Source organism: Oncorhynchus gorbuscha, linkage group LG02 (assembly GCF_021184085.1).
Source record: "Oncorhynchus gorbuscha isolate QuinsamMale2020 ecotype Even-year linkage group LG02, OgorEven_v1.0, whole genome shotgun sequence".
Taxonomy (NCBI): Eukaryota; Metazoa; Chordata; class Actinopteri; order Salmoniformes; family Salmonidae; genus Oncorhynchus; species Oncorhynchus gorbuscha.
In genome coordinates, this window is record NC_060174.1 from 91,244,100 (window position 1) to 91,259,446 (window position 15,347).

At 43.1% G+C, this 15,347-nt stretch overlaps 1 protein-coding gene across 4 annotated transcripts in view; it reads left to right on the plus strand.

Annotated features, from left to right (window-relative positions):
* arhgef12b (Rho guanine nucleotide exchange factor (GEF) 12b) overlaps positions 1-15,347 on the plus strand; it is a 118,587-nt gene that overhangs the window by 38,296 nt on the left and 64,944 nt on the right. For all 4 annotated transcript variants that reach the window (XM_046326913.1, XM_046326923.1, XM_046326932.1 and 1 more), the window contains exons 2-3: positions 13,955-13,975; positions 14,745-14,839. In XM_046326913.1, coding sequence (XP_046182869.1) covers positions 13,955-13,975; positions 14,745-14,839 — 116 coding nt within the window. The remainder of the gene's footprint in view (positions 1-13,954; positions 13,976-14,744; positions 14,840-15,347) is intronic.

Sequence of the window (15,347 nt, forward strand, 5' to 3'; positions counted from 1 at the left end):
GACTAAAATATAAAGTAAGAATAAATAAGAATAACAATAACGAGGTTATATACAAGGGAAACGGGTACCGAGTCAGTGTGCGGGGGTACAGGTTAGTTGAGGTAATTTGTACATGTGGGTGGGGGTAAAGTGACACGGAATAGATAATAAACAGCGAATAGCAGCAGTGTACAAAAGGGAGGGGGGGTGTCAATGTAAATTGTCCTGTGGTGATTTTATGAATTGTCCAGCAGTCTTATGGCTTGGGGGTAGAAGCTGTTGAGGAACCTCTTGGTCCTAGACTTGGCGCTCCGGTACCGCTTGCTGTGCGGTAGCAGAGAAAACAGTCTACAACTTGAGTCTCTGACAATTTTTTGGGCTTTCCTCTGACACACCTCTTATATAGGTCCTGGATGGCAGGAAGCTTGGCCCCAGTGATGTACGGGGCCGTTCGCACTAGTGATGTACCAGTGATGTACGGGGCCGTTCGCCCTCTGTAAGTGCCTTACGGTCAGATGCCGAGCAGTTGCCATACCAGGTGGTGATGCAACCGGTCAGGATTCTCTCGATGGTGCTGCTGTAGAACCTTTTGAGGATCTGGGGACCCATGCCAAATATTTTCAGCCTCTTGAGGGGGAAAAGGTTTTGTAGTGCCCTCTTCCCTACTATCTTGGGATGTTTGGACCATGATAGTTCTTTGGTGATGTGGACACCAAGGAACTTGAAACTCTCGACCCGCTCCACTAAAGCCCCGTAGATGTTAATGGGGGCCTGTTCGGCCCACCTTTTCCTGTAGTCCACGATCAGCTCCTTTTTCTTGCTCACATTGAGGGAGCGTTTGTTGTCCTGGCACCACACTGCCAGTTCTCTGGCCTCCTCCCTATAGGCCGTCTCATCGTTGTAGGGGATCAGGCCTACCACTGTTGTGTTGTCAGCAACCTTAATGATGGTGTTGGAGTCATGTCTGGCCACCCAGTTGTGGGTGAACAGGGAGTACAGGAGGGGACTAAGTACACACCCCTGAGGGGCCCAGTGTTAAGCATCAGCGTGGCAGACATGTTGCTGCCTATTCTTACCACCTCGGGGCGGCCCGTCAGGATCCAGTTGCAGAGGGAGGTGTTTAGTCCCAGAGTCTTTGGCTTAGTGATGAGCTTCGTGGGCACTATGGGGTTGAACGCTGAGCTGTAGTCGAGGAACAGCATTCTCACATAGGTGTTCCTTTTGTCCAGGTGAGAAAGGGCAGTGTGGATTGAGATTGCATCATCTGTGGATCTGTTTGGGCGGTATGCGAGTTGGAGTGAGTCTAGGGTGTCCGTTAGGATGCTGTTGAGGTGATCCATGACCAGCCTTTTGAAGCACTTCATGGCTACCGACGTGAGTGCCACGGGGCGGTAATCATTTAGGCAGGTTACCTTCACTTCCTTGGGCACGGGGACTATGGTGTTCTGCTTGAAACATGTTGTTATTACAGACTCGGTCAGGTAGAGGTTGAAAATGTCAGTGAAGACACTTGCCAGTTGGTCCGTGCATGCTTTGAGTACACGTCCTGGTAATCCGTCTGGCCAGCTGCTTTGTGAATGTTGACCTGTTTAAAGGTTTTGTTCATATCGGCTACCGAGAGCGTGATCACACAGTCATCCAGAACAGCTGGTGCTCTCGTGCATGCTTCAGTGTTTCTTGCCTCGAAGCGAGCTTAAAAGGCATTTATCTTGTCTGGTAGGCTCGTGTCACCGGGCAGCTCGCGTCTGGGTTTCCCTTTGTAGTCCGTAATAGTTTTCAAGCCCTGCCACATCTGACAAGCGTCAGAGCCGTGTAGTAGGATTCAATCTTAATCCTGTATTGACACTTTGCTTGTTTGATGGTTCGTCTGAGGGCGTAGCGGGATTTCTTATAAGCGCCCAGATTAGTCACCCGCTCCTTGAAAGCGGCAGCTCTAGCCTTTAGCTCGATGCAGATGTTGCCTTTAATCCATGGCTTCTGGTTGGGATATATACGTACAGTCACTGTGGGGACGACGTCGTCAATGCTCTTATTGATGAAGCCGATGACTGAGGTGGTGTACTCCTCAATGCCATTGGATGAATCCCGAAACATATTCCAGTCTGTGCTAGCAAAACAGTCCTGTAGTGTAGCATCTTCGTCATCTGACTACTTCCGTATTGAGCGAGTCACTGGTACTTCTTGCTTTAGTTTTTGCTTGGATTCAGGAATCAGGAGGATAGAATTATGGTCAGATTTGCCAAATGTAGAGCGAGGGAGAGCATTGTATGCATCTCTGTGTGTGGAGTAATGGTGGTCAAGGATTTTTTTCCTCTGGTTGCACATGTGACATGCTGGTAAACATTTCGTAAAACTGATTAAAGTTTTCTTCATTAAAGTCCCCGGCCACTAAGGGCGCCAGTTCTGGGTGAGCATTTTCTTCTTTGCTTTTGGCCTTATAGAGTTGGTTGAGAGACGTCTTAGTGCCAGCTTCGTTCTGTGGTGGTAAATAGACAGCTACAAATAATATAGATGAGAACTCTTGGTAGATAGTGTGGTCTATATCTTGAGACTTCTTTAATATTAGACATTGTTCACCAGCTGTTATTGACAAATAGACACACACCCCTACCCCTTGTCTTACCAGAGGTAGCGTCTCTGTTCTGCCTGTCACGATTTCCGCCGAAGTCGGTCCCTCTCCTTGTTCGGGCTGCGTTCGGCGGTCAACGTCCCTGGTCTTCTAGCCATCGCTGTTCCACCTTTCATTTTCCATTTGTTTTGTCTTTGTTTTCTACACACCTGGTTTCATTCCCCAATTACTTGTTCATGTATTTAACCCTCTGTTTCCCCCATGTTTTTGTGCGTGATTGTTTCCATGTTCATTCGGTACGTTATGGCTGGATTTCGCCAGGTGCTGTTTTCACCCGTGCGTAATTGATTACCGTTTATTGTTGGTCAAGTGTATGGTTACCTTGTGCCTTTATTTTGAGTAAAGTACGTTGCTCACTCATTCTGCTCTCCTGTGCCTGCCTTCATGCACCAGCTACACCCACCTTCTGACACTGCCGGTGCTTGGAAAATCCCGCTAGCTCTATATTGTCCGTATCATCGGTCTCGGTGAAACATAAGAGGTTACAGTTTTTAATGTCCCGTTGTTAGGATAATATTTATCGTAGGTCATCAATTTTATTATCCAATGATTGCACATTAGCAAGAAGAACGGATGGCAGGAGAGTTTATTCGCTCGCCTACAGATCTTCAGATGGATGCCCGATCTGCAGCCCATTTTCCTGCGTGTTTTCTTCACCCAAAAGGCGGGGATCTGGGCCTGTTCCAGTGAAAGCAGGATATCCTTCTCGTTAAAGGTAAAAGTTTCTTCCATTCCGCGGTGAGTAATCACTGTTCTGATGTCCAGAAGTTATTTTCTGTCATAGGAGATGGTAGTAGCAACATTTTGTACACAATAAGTTAAAAATAAAGTTACACAAAATGCAAAAAAATAACAAAATAGCACAATCGGTTGGCAGAATGTAAAACGTCAGCCATGTTCTTCTGCGCCATCTTTCAAACATCCCCTCTTCCACTACTAGGCATACTCACTCCCCTGTCCCAAATGGCACCATTTTTCCTTTATTGGCCTTTGGTCAATAATAGTGCACTATATAGGGAACAGGATGCCATTTGGGATGTCTCACCTTCTCTACCCTCTCTAGTCTCTCCTACCATCTCAACCCTCCATTCTTTCTCTCACCTCTCACTCACTAGTACTTTGACCAGGGGAGCAGTCGGTCTGCAGTACTTTGAAGAGTTCACTGCCGTCAGTAGCCTCAGAATTGCCTGGCATCAACATGCATCTCTCTGCCTGGCATCAACATGCCTTTTTCTGTTTTCTGTATGGCGTCAACATGCATCTCTCTGCCTGGCATCAACATGCATCTCTCTGTCTGGCATCAACATGCATCTCTCTGCCTGGCAACAACATGCCTTTTTTTGTATGGCGTCAACATGCATCTCTCTGTCTGGCATCAACATGCATCTCTCTGCCTGGCAACAACATGCCTTTTTCTGTATGGCGTCAACATGCATCTCTCTGTCTGGCATCAACATGCATCTCTCTGCCTGGCATCAACATGCCTTTTTCTGTATGGCGCCAACATGCATCTCTCTGCCTGGCATCAACGTGCCTTTTTCTGTATGGCGTCAACATGCATCTCTCTGCCTGGCATCAACATGCATCTCTCTGCCTGGCATCAACATGCATCTCTCTGTCTGGCATCAACATGCATCTCTCTGCCTGGCATCAACATGCATCTCTCTGCCTGGCATCAACATGCATCTCTCTGCCTGGCATCAACATGCATCAATCTGCCTGGCAACAACATGACTTTTTCTGCCTGGCATCAACATACATTGACACGCCTCTGCCTGGTAATTCTCTTTAAACTCATTTGAACTATTTTCCACCCTAAACGCAACATGCAACAATTTCAAAGATTTTACTGAGATAAAGTTCATTTAAGGAAATCAGTCAATTGAAATAAATGTGTTAGTCCCTAATCTATGGATTTCACATGACTGGGCAGGGGTGCAGCCATGGGTGGGCATAAGCCCACCAACTTGGCAGCCAGACCCACCCACTGGGGAGCCAAGCCCAGCCAATCACAATTATTTTATCCCCACAAAAGTGCTTTATTACAGACAGAAATATCCCCCCTCCTTCAGACGATCCCGAAGGTGAAGAAGCCAGATGTGGATGCCCTGGGCTGGCGTGGTTACACGTGGTCTGCGGTTGTGAGGCTGGTTGGACATACTGCCAAAATTCTATAAAATGACTTTGGAGGCAGCTTATGGTAGAGACATGAACATTCAAATCTCTGGCAACAGATCTGGTGGACATTCCTGCAGTCAGCATGCCAATTGCACGCTCACTCAAAACTTGAGACATCTGTGGCATTGTGTTGTGTGACGAAACTGCACATTTTAAAGTGGCCTTTTATTGTCCCCAGCACAAGGTTGACCTGTGTAATGATCATGCTGTTTAATCAGCTTCTTGATATGCAACACCTGTCAAGTGGATGGATTATTAGGATGATGATAGATTGGATTTATGTCGTGCTTCACAAACTGAATGAATTATGTCACTCTTAAATAAATAAATAAAGAATACATATTTTTCCAAGTGCTCAAAGCGCTTTACATTGTAATGGTGGAACACATTTTCCTCTCGTAAATGAATCTCTCTATTCAATACATATTTATTGGGGGTGCAGCAGGGATGTGTCCGTGCCCCCTCCAGTGTATCCCACAGAGGTTCAACTTCTCATGTGACTTTAGTGGTTCTAATGGGTCAATGCATTATTCATTGCCATGTCTCCAATGTTTTTTCTCCCCCCCCCAAGCTTATGACCTGCCTTAAACGATAAGTTAAATATTACATTCATTTATTCATAAAAGCACAGTTTAAATGTCCCGGCACTACAAAATCTACTTATCATCAAGCATTTCACCCCCAAACCTACTGTGTTAGCCTACAGCCTAGCTATGTGGAAACAAGACCAGGCCTTGCCTTCCCTGCCTGCCTAAAGGGATCAAACATGGTGGATATGGAGGTGCTGGCTAGTCTCTCTCAGGGGCTGGCTGGTTGTCTGTTCTTCTAGGGGATTTATCGTTCTCTCTCCCCCCTCCACACCCTCAGCCGTCCCTGGCTACGCTAATAAAACGTGAACAGACAGTGTAGCGTGAAGAAATGTACATCCCCAAGCCGCGTCAGGATGCACACTCTGATCAGGCTTATTGGGGCAGAAAGAGAGGGGAGTGCCTGCTCCCTCCCTTCAGGCCCTGGAGAATGAGGGATGGTGAAAGAGGGGTGCAGGGATAAGGGAGTTGCCGCTGTGTGTGAGTGTGTGGTCTGTTCTGACCTGACCTATGTTGAGTGGGACTAGAGGGTCTTCAGATACCCTTTCAAGGCCAATAACTTGAATTTCAGTTAGCATTCCTGTGCATGCCACACCAAATAAACAGCTTTGTTTTGAATGAGTACGGCCCCAATTGAATAAATGATTTCACAGTACTCTGTTCCAATGTTGTTGAATTCTTCAAGTGTATTATAATCTTGCCACTGTGCATGCAGTACCACTAATGGAGTTGTAGTAAGTATTTCGGCAATAACATCCCAATAGTCTCAACGTACAATATACAGTGGGGCAAAAAAGTATTTAGTCAGCCACCAATTGTGCAAGTTCTCCCACTTAAAAAGATGAGAGAGGCCTGTAATTGTCTTCATAGGTACACTTCAACTATGACAGACAAAATGAGGGGAAAAAATCCAGAAAATCACATTGTAGGATTTTTAATGAATTTATTTGCAAATTATGGTGGAAAATAAGTATTTGGTCACCTACAAACAAGCAAGATTTCTGGCTCTCACAGACATCTAACGTCTTCTTTAAGACGCTCCTCTGTCCTCCACTCGTTACCTGTATTAATGGCACCTGTTTGAACTTGCTATCCGTATAAAAGACACCTGTCCACAACCTCAAACAGTCACACTCCAAACTCCACTATGGCCAAGACCAAAGAGCTGTCAAAGGACACCAGAAACTAAATTGTAAACCTGCACCAGGTTGGGAAGACTGAATCTGCAATAGGTAAGCAGCTTGGTTTGAAGAAATCAACTGTGGGAGCAATTATTAGGAAATGGAAGACATACAAGACCACTGATAATCTCCCTCGATCTGGGGCTCCACGCAAGATCTCACCCCGTGGGGTCAAAATGATCACAAGAACGGTGAGCAAAAATCCCAGAACCACACGGGGGGACCTAATGAATGACCTGCAGAGAGCTGGGACCAAAGTAACAAAGCCTACCATCAGCAAGGGCATTGAAGATGAAACGTGGCTGGGTCTTTCAGCATGACAATGATCCCAAACACTGCCCGGGAAACGAAGGAGTGGCTTCGTAAGAAGCATTTCAAGGTCCTGGAGTGGCCTAGCCAGTCTCCAGATCTCAACCCCATAGAAAATCTTTGGAGGGAGTTGAAAGTCCGTGTTGCCCAGCAACAGCCCCAAAACATCACTGCTCTAGAGGAGATCTGCATGGAGGAATGGGCCAAAATACCAGCAAAAGTGTGTGAAGACTTACAGAAAACGTTTGACCTCTGTCATTGCCAACAAAGGGTATATAACAAAGTATTGAGATAAACGTTTGTTATTGGCCAAATACTTATTTTCCACCATAATTTGCAAATAAATTCATTAAAAATCATACAATGTGATTTTCTGGATTTTTCCCCCTCATTTTGTCTATCATAGTTTAAGTGTACCTATGAAGAAAATTACAGGCCTCTCTCATATTTTTAAGTGGGAGAACTTGCACAATTGGTGGCTGACTAAATACTTTTTTGCCCCACTGTATCATCTTTACAGACTATTCTTATTGATGTTTATAAACTGGGTGGTTTGAGCCCTGAACACTGATTTGCTGAAAGCCGTATATTAGACCATATACCATGGTATGACAAAACAAATATTTGTACTGCTTTAATTACATTGTAAACCAGTTTATAATAGCAATAAGCAACCTCTTGGCTTTGAGGTATATGGCCAATATACCACGGCTAATGGGTGTTTCCTCAGCCGTGGTATATTGGTCAAATACCACACTTCCTCGTGCCTTATTGCTTAATGTGATAAATGTACAGTAATTCATTATTATATTGACAGCCTTGAGATAAATCGGCTTTTGGGTTTCAGTGGCAGACTTCTTGCGCTACTAGGATGCATTTACATTTTGATATAATACATTTGATTTATGCTATGCTTCTCCAGTAGCTCAAAGCATCACCTTCTCCTGAGTGCTACAGTCCCAGTCCATTCATTTGTTAATACGCTTACCTTGCAGTAATCCAGGTCAGCGATTGATCGTGATGAAGTGTGTCTGTCTACGTACTGGAGTTTTATTAGAATAATATACACATACAGTTATGGAGAAAGGAGGGTTTACTGGGCTAACTTGAATAAATGACGGTCATACTAATCTGATTATGATATTGTGCTCCCTCAGGTCTTTGCCTGGAGGTAGCTTTTCTCTGAACGTAGACAGACATGCCTGGCATGTACTCCAGGCTACTCTCACTCTAGACGCTTGTAATAATGATTTGTACTCTGTACTTTTCCAGAACTCGATCTCTTTCTTTTTCCTTGTATACTCAATTTGATTCAAAGGGCTTTATTGTGATAGGAAACATATGTTTACATTGCCAAAGCAAGTTAAATAGATTCATAAAAAAAGTGAAGAAAACAATAAAGAATTAACAGTAAATGTTATAGTTTCAAAGGAAGAGACATTTCAAATGTCATAATAATTACAGTGTTGTAAAGATGTGCAAATCATTTAAGTACAAAAGGGAAAATAAAAACATAAATATGGGTTGAATTTACAATGGTGTTTGTTATTCACTTGCCCTTTTCTTGTGGCAACAGGTCACAAGTCTTGTTGCTGTGATGGCTCACTGTGGTATTTCACCTAATAGATATGGGAGTTTATAAAAATTGGATTTGTTTTCAAATTCTTTGTGGGTCTGTGTAATCTGAGAGAAATATGTGTCTCTAATATGGTCATATATTTGGCAGGAGGTTAGGAAGTGCAGCTCAGTTTCCACCTCATTTTGTGGGCAGTGTGCACATAGCCTGTCTTCTCTTGAGAGCCAGGGCTTCCTACGGCAGGCTATGCTCACTGAGTCTATACATAGTTAAAGCTTTCCTTCATTTTGGGTCAGTCGAAGTGGTCAGGTATTCTGCCACTACTCTCTGTTTAGGGCCAAATAGCAAGTTTCAAAGGAATAGAGACATTTCAAATGTCATATTATGGCGGTGTACTCTCTCTCTCTCGCTCGCTCGCTTGCTTTCTCTCCCTCTCCCCCCTTGTTGTAAAGTCACCACTGTTTATCTCTTCAAATGCTATATTCTGTTGGTCAGACTGTGCTGTGCTCTGGTGTGTTCAGTGGAGGAGGCAATATGTTCGAGACTAGTTGTCTTATCTCACAAGCCCAGGTTCACCTGTCTTCTGAGCAGAGCAGCAGAGTTCTAGCCTCGCAAGCTGCCTGATCCCAAAAGCTTCCATGAATGTTTGCTGCACGGATATCATGATAGCGCAGCGGTAATCATTCTGGTATTTACGAGGCTGGCAGAGTTCACCTCAAATCCACTTCAATTAGTTTTATGGTTAGGGCTGAGTACAGGTCAAATGTGATGTTTCAAGTTGACCATTTTCTATTGTAACATAGGGATCCTCAACGTGTACTTGAATCAGTTTCGATGGGCAGTTGCGATACTTGAGGAGGCATGAAGTTTACCCCCAAACTGGATGTTCTTTCTAAATGCCACTCCTCCTCAAAATGTGACCTCATATGGAATGGAGAGTGAAATGAAAGAAGTAGCCAGAACTGGTGATTCACGACAAGCTTCTCTCTGAAAAACGTGTGCTTTTGATCCAACACAAGGGAAAAGGGTTAAGCATCTCTGGCCCTGTAGCCTGTCTACACCGAAAGGGATCAGGCCAGTTCCCAAAGACGTCCCTTTTCGAGTCCTGCTGCTGCAGTGCTGTTGCTCTCAATGCACTTTATCACTTTCCCCCCTCTTCTCAGTATTGTTTTGAAAAAATATCTTAGAAAATGGCAGTGTCCACTTGCCAGGCCCCTTGGGCAAACTTGTTACCTCAGTCACACTTCCCAAAAAGCTTAATTTAGCTTAGCAGGCACCACTGAGTGAGAGCACTTTCTGGCACTCCATTTGTTATTGTAACAGTTTTAGAGACTCCACTGCAGTGAAGCGTTAAAGCGTTTACATGTGTCTCAGACCGGTGAGATAGACATGTTTGAGGTGATGCATGAATGGTGTTCAACCCTCTACATGTGGGTCTGGCACAAAATGAACTTCCTTGTGTGCATCCCTCCGTAGAACTCTGGTGCTGTTTTCTTTCCTTTACCTGGTTCACTTGTGTCAGGTCAGTAACATCAAAGAGGATGGGAAGTGTTCTCTGTCTTAGTAATACGCGTCTTTGGTGACATTGCTCATAGGAGAAACGTATAAGTGGATTCAGGAGGGAGGCAATGGGATGTGACAACCACAGAACTTTAATGTTACCTGCAGTGGCTCATCAGTGATGATGTTTTGCTTGCCATGTAAAACCTTCTTTAGGCTGTCATTGCTGCACTGCCAAAGCTATAGCATTTATAATTTACCCATTTTCTTTACAATTTCATGTAATAAATTGAGAGGATCATTCAATTATTTTAAGATAACCATATTACCATAGTAATTTTTAATGTTACATTTCTCTCTGTTCGAAGACAATCTAAAAGCAATTTCCCACCACCTTCCATTTCTCAGTGGTCTCTTGCTATATGATGTGAGCTTGGCTTGTAGACAAAAAGTAGACAATAAATGGAGTATTGATAAAGATGATTTAATTTAAGGAATTCATTTTATAACATGAAAAAAATGAACTCTGAATAAATTAAAACCTACTTGCGGCAGGACTTAACTCTCTGTTAAAGCTAACAGCTCATTGTTAAAGGCTAGCAGTCGATTTCACTACACTTGAATCTTTGTGTTTCCCATTGATCTGCCTTGTAAGCTAACAAGCACATTGTTCCCCGCAGGCTTTCAACGTACCCATTAGGTCTCTTTTTCTCCATTCTGAATGAGTCTGCATTTAAGTATCTAAATATCAGCTAAATCCCTTTCTTACCCAAAGTTAGCTGCACTAGCTGCTTAGCCACCACCCAGTGAGACTGATGTCTGTCCTCACCCAGACAGTATATCCTCTGGCCTGCCTCCTAATCTCCCCAGGGCCCATCAGAGGATAACCAGTTTAATAACTCCTCCTGTTCCGAGACACTGCAGTAGTGAATCCCATGTCTCTCTATTTGGCAGGGGTTCAATATGACTGGGTTGATGTCCGATTTTTAAAAAACTTGAATGATGTTAATTTACTTTAACAACTGTGCTATTTGGTTGAATTAAATCATTACCATTTCAATTATTAAGAAGTGTTTTTCTTAAATCCAAGGTGGTAGCAGTGGAAAGGTGTATCAGTGTTTTTGGTAAATGTTATATATTAGGGATTTTGTCCATGATTAGACTGAGCTCTTTTTTTCTGTGTCGAAAGAGATTTCCAAGTACGGGCTCTGCAGCCTAGGTACTAACACAGGATTCTCCAAATCCTGCCCCCTCCTGCCTTCTTTGAAAGATACCCACTCCCACTCATCCCCCTCCTCTTTTCCTCTCCAATCTCCCCTCATCCCCCCTTCTCCCACATTCAGGAAATGGGAGGCCTGCCAGAAGCGCTCTCTGTTTCCGGGAATCTGTCCCACAATGCCGCAATGTAGTAAGCTGGCTTTGACGTGAGCGCCATTGTTCAAAGTGCAGGCCCCATTGTCTGAGGGAAGGAACAGCAACAAAAGCAAAAACCACCCGCGGAAGAAGGGAGGAGGTGGAGATAGACGGGCCTGTGCTATTTATATGAACAACCCAGCCACCTCCTATCTCTCAGACTTAGGCATCTGGGTAGGGATCTGCATGTTTGATATGCCAGCCAGTGGAACAACTTAGACCAAGAAAGTGCCTGAGGACATGGGGCTTATGTTGGCATCGCCACACCACCGCCCTTTTGATTATGAAATTAATTCAAGTGGATCTGATGTTCCATCATTTCTGGTCCCTTCGAGTAATGGTGGTGGTTGTGATCCTGTGATGTGTAAGCAGATGATGAAAGATGTACCTATGATAGTGCAGTCTACTGGCTAGCAGCATGTCATGAGACAGACGGCAAGGTGGGTTTAGAGGTGGGGGGGTTAGAAGCTGGCTGTCTCTGACTGATGATGTCACTCAGTACACAGAAACATGCAAATGACAAGGAAGACCAGGGCATGTTTTCATTAAGCGCCTCAGAGTAGGAGTGCTGATCTAGGATCAGTTTTGTCTTTTAGATCATAATGAATAAGGTTATCCCGGAACTGTTGATTTATATACTTATCTTTTAATAAAATGTATGTTTCTAGTGTCATTTTCTTGACGTAGCATGCAATGACAATACAAACATGGTAGCAAATGGAGAATATAAGGTTGAACATGGAGCTGGTTTCAGATACCCAGATTAAGGATATTCCTGGACCAAAAAGCACTTTCAATAGATTCTCTCTTCAATGTGTTTTAATCTAGGTACAGGCCTGGGAAACCAGACTATTTTTGCTAGAACAATAAACTTTTTGCTTGAATTAACACTTCTGGAGTATAATGAATACGCAGGGAGAAAAAGGTGTATATTTACTTGCAGAGCGGGAGGTGTTTATCGCAGAAGGCAGGAATCATGGTCACAGGCAGGAAAACAGGCAGGTGAATCAAAACGAGGACTGACGGCTATAACTGGTTCTCACAAACGAGCTAGGAGAAGGCTTAGTAGAGTCAAAACCAACAATACCTCACAAAGGTACAAACAGAATAAACTGAACTAAAAAGGAGCTGATGAGACCAGGTGAGTAACTAACACAGGTGAAATCAATTAACAAAAATGAAAGCCGAGCTACGTTCAAGAACACAATGAAACAGAACACAAAGATTGACTATGAAAATAAATACAGAACCGTACATAGAGCTACAATACATTTTACCTCACAGGGGTCCAATTCCATACAGTTTGTGAAATTTAACCTGTGTTGAACAAATTATTCTGAATGTCAAAGTGGAATTAGGTTTTTAGAAATGTTTAAAAATTAACAAACTAAAATGTATTGAATCAATAAGTATTCAACCCCTTTGTTATTGCAAGCCTAAATAAGTTCAGGAGTAAAAATGTGCTTAACAAGTCACATAATAAGTTGTATGGACTCACTCTGTGTACAATAATAGTGTTTAACATGATTCTTGAATGACTACCTCGTCTCTGTTCCCCGCACATACAATTAACTGTAAGGTCCCTCAGTCGAGCAGTGCATTTCAAACACAGATCAACCACAAAGGCCAGGGAGGTTTTCCAATGCCTTGCAAATAAGTTATTAATTACACTTTGGATGGTGCACTGTGTCAATACACCTACAGTAGTCACTATAAAGATGCAGATGTCCTTCCTAACTCAGTTGCCAGAGAGGAAGGAAAACGCTCAGGGATTTCCCCATGAGGCCAATGGTAACTTTAAAACAGTTACAGAGTTTAATGGGTGTGATAGGAAAAATGATGGGTCAACAACATTGTAGTTACTCCACAATACTAACTTAAATGACAGAGTAACAAAAAAAACATGCATCCTGCTTGCAATAAGGCACTAAATAAGGCACTGAATGCAAAGTATTATGTTTGGGGCAAATTCAACACAACACATCACTGAGTACCAGTCTTCATTTTTTTCAAGCATGGTGGCGGCTGAATCATGTTATGGGTATGCTTGTCATCGGCGAGGACTAGGACGTTTTTTTTTAGGATGAAAATAAATGGAATAGAACTAAGCAGAGGAAAACCTGCTAACCTGCTAACTATGAGACAAATTCACCTTTCAGCAGGACAATAATCTAAAACACATGGCCAAATCTACACTGGAGTTGCTTACCAAGATGACATTGAATGTTCTGGAGTGGCCTAGTTACAGTTTTGACTTAAATCGTCTTGAAAATCTATGGAAAGAAAATGGCTGTCTGATGGTGATTCTAACATGTATTGACTCAGGGGTGTGAATACTAATGTAAATGAGATATTTCTGTATTTCTTTTTCAATAAATTTGCTAAAATGTCTAAAAACATGTTTTCACATTGTCATTAAGGGGTATTGTGTGTAGATGGGTAAGAAGAAAAGTATATTTAATCCATTTGGAGTTCAGGCTGTAACACAACAAAATGTGGAATAAGTTAAGGGGTATGAAGGCACTGTACACTTAGAACAGGGTTTTACCAATGACAAATAGTATAATAGTTTTCTAATCCTTTCTCGTCATTGTTTTCACAGGTTTTCCAAAAAAGCAACCAGGTCAGAGTTTTTTCCTTGCTTCGCAAATGTTTGTCTACATTGTCAATCACAAAGGACTACAATCATGACCTCCAGATGAACCAAAAACTAGAATGTCTTACCACAAAATAAATGATATGCCCCTAAGAGTTGGGTCACCTGGTATGCGTCCTAAATGGAACCCTATTCACTATTTAGTGTACTATTTTTGACCTGGCCCTGGTTAAAAGTATTGTATTAAATAAGGAATAGGGTTCCATTTCAGATGCTGCCCTGTATTTGAGTTGATTTAGTCTGATATTATGAGGCTTTTGGACACCATAACGTGCCTGACACCCTGATAAGCATGTTAAGATGACACCTCACGTATCTAGAATCAGATGGTGCAGTCTTCCTCCTAAGCCGCAGGGATTTGGCTCTCTATTTCGTCTGGTAAAGGGTCTAAGTCCCAGGTGTCTAATATACAGTATGTCTGAGAGAGTATTGTAACAGATAATATTAAAAGTATAATATAATGGGGTCGTTCCATGAATAGAGTGACATTTTAAGTATACATTTTACACCAATATTGAAATTTAAAAGCCTGGTTAAAAACCTGCACAGACGTGCAAAATCTGGTGTGTGTGTGTGTGTGTGTGTGTGTGTGTGTGTGTGTGTGTGTGTGTGTGTGTGTGTGTGTGTGTGTGTGTGTGTGTGTGTGTGTGTGTGTGTGTGTGTGTGTGTGTGTGTGTGTGTGTGTGTGTGTGTGTGTGTGTTTCTCACCATGCCATCTGTGGTTGTGTGTTCCCAGGACCCCTAGCATTCTCAGCAAGGACCACCCCCCAGACAAGAAACCCAAGAGTGACAAAAACACAGTCCCACCTGTGCATGAGTTTGACCCTACAGGTAAGTGTGCACGCACAAGCATACACACACACACAAACAACATAGGTCCTGCACACACAAACAAACAGAAAACAGGACTTGCACACACTTGCAACATACACTCATTGAACAAACTGCGTAAGCACAAAATATAATACACACCTCAATCCATTTCAATGTCTAATCTAATTTTCCACTTGGTTGGTGCAGTGTATTACTGTCGGTCAGTTACTGGTGATAACTCACTAACACACATTAGATAATTGAATGTAAATTATGCAGCGTGTCGATGTGATAAATGCTGCGATGACATGCTATAGCCTAGGAGGGAGCTACTAGACACCAAACGGAAGACAACAAACCGAAGCAGGACGGGACTACCTGGACGTGTCAATAGGAAACGTTCGTTTTTGTTTTCCGTTGCAAAACGTTTTGCTACGCTGTGCACTAATGTATACGACCCTGGGAACGGAAAATGTTTTGCAAAAAAAACAATCGTTTCTTATTGTCCAAGTTCACGTACTCCCTC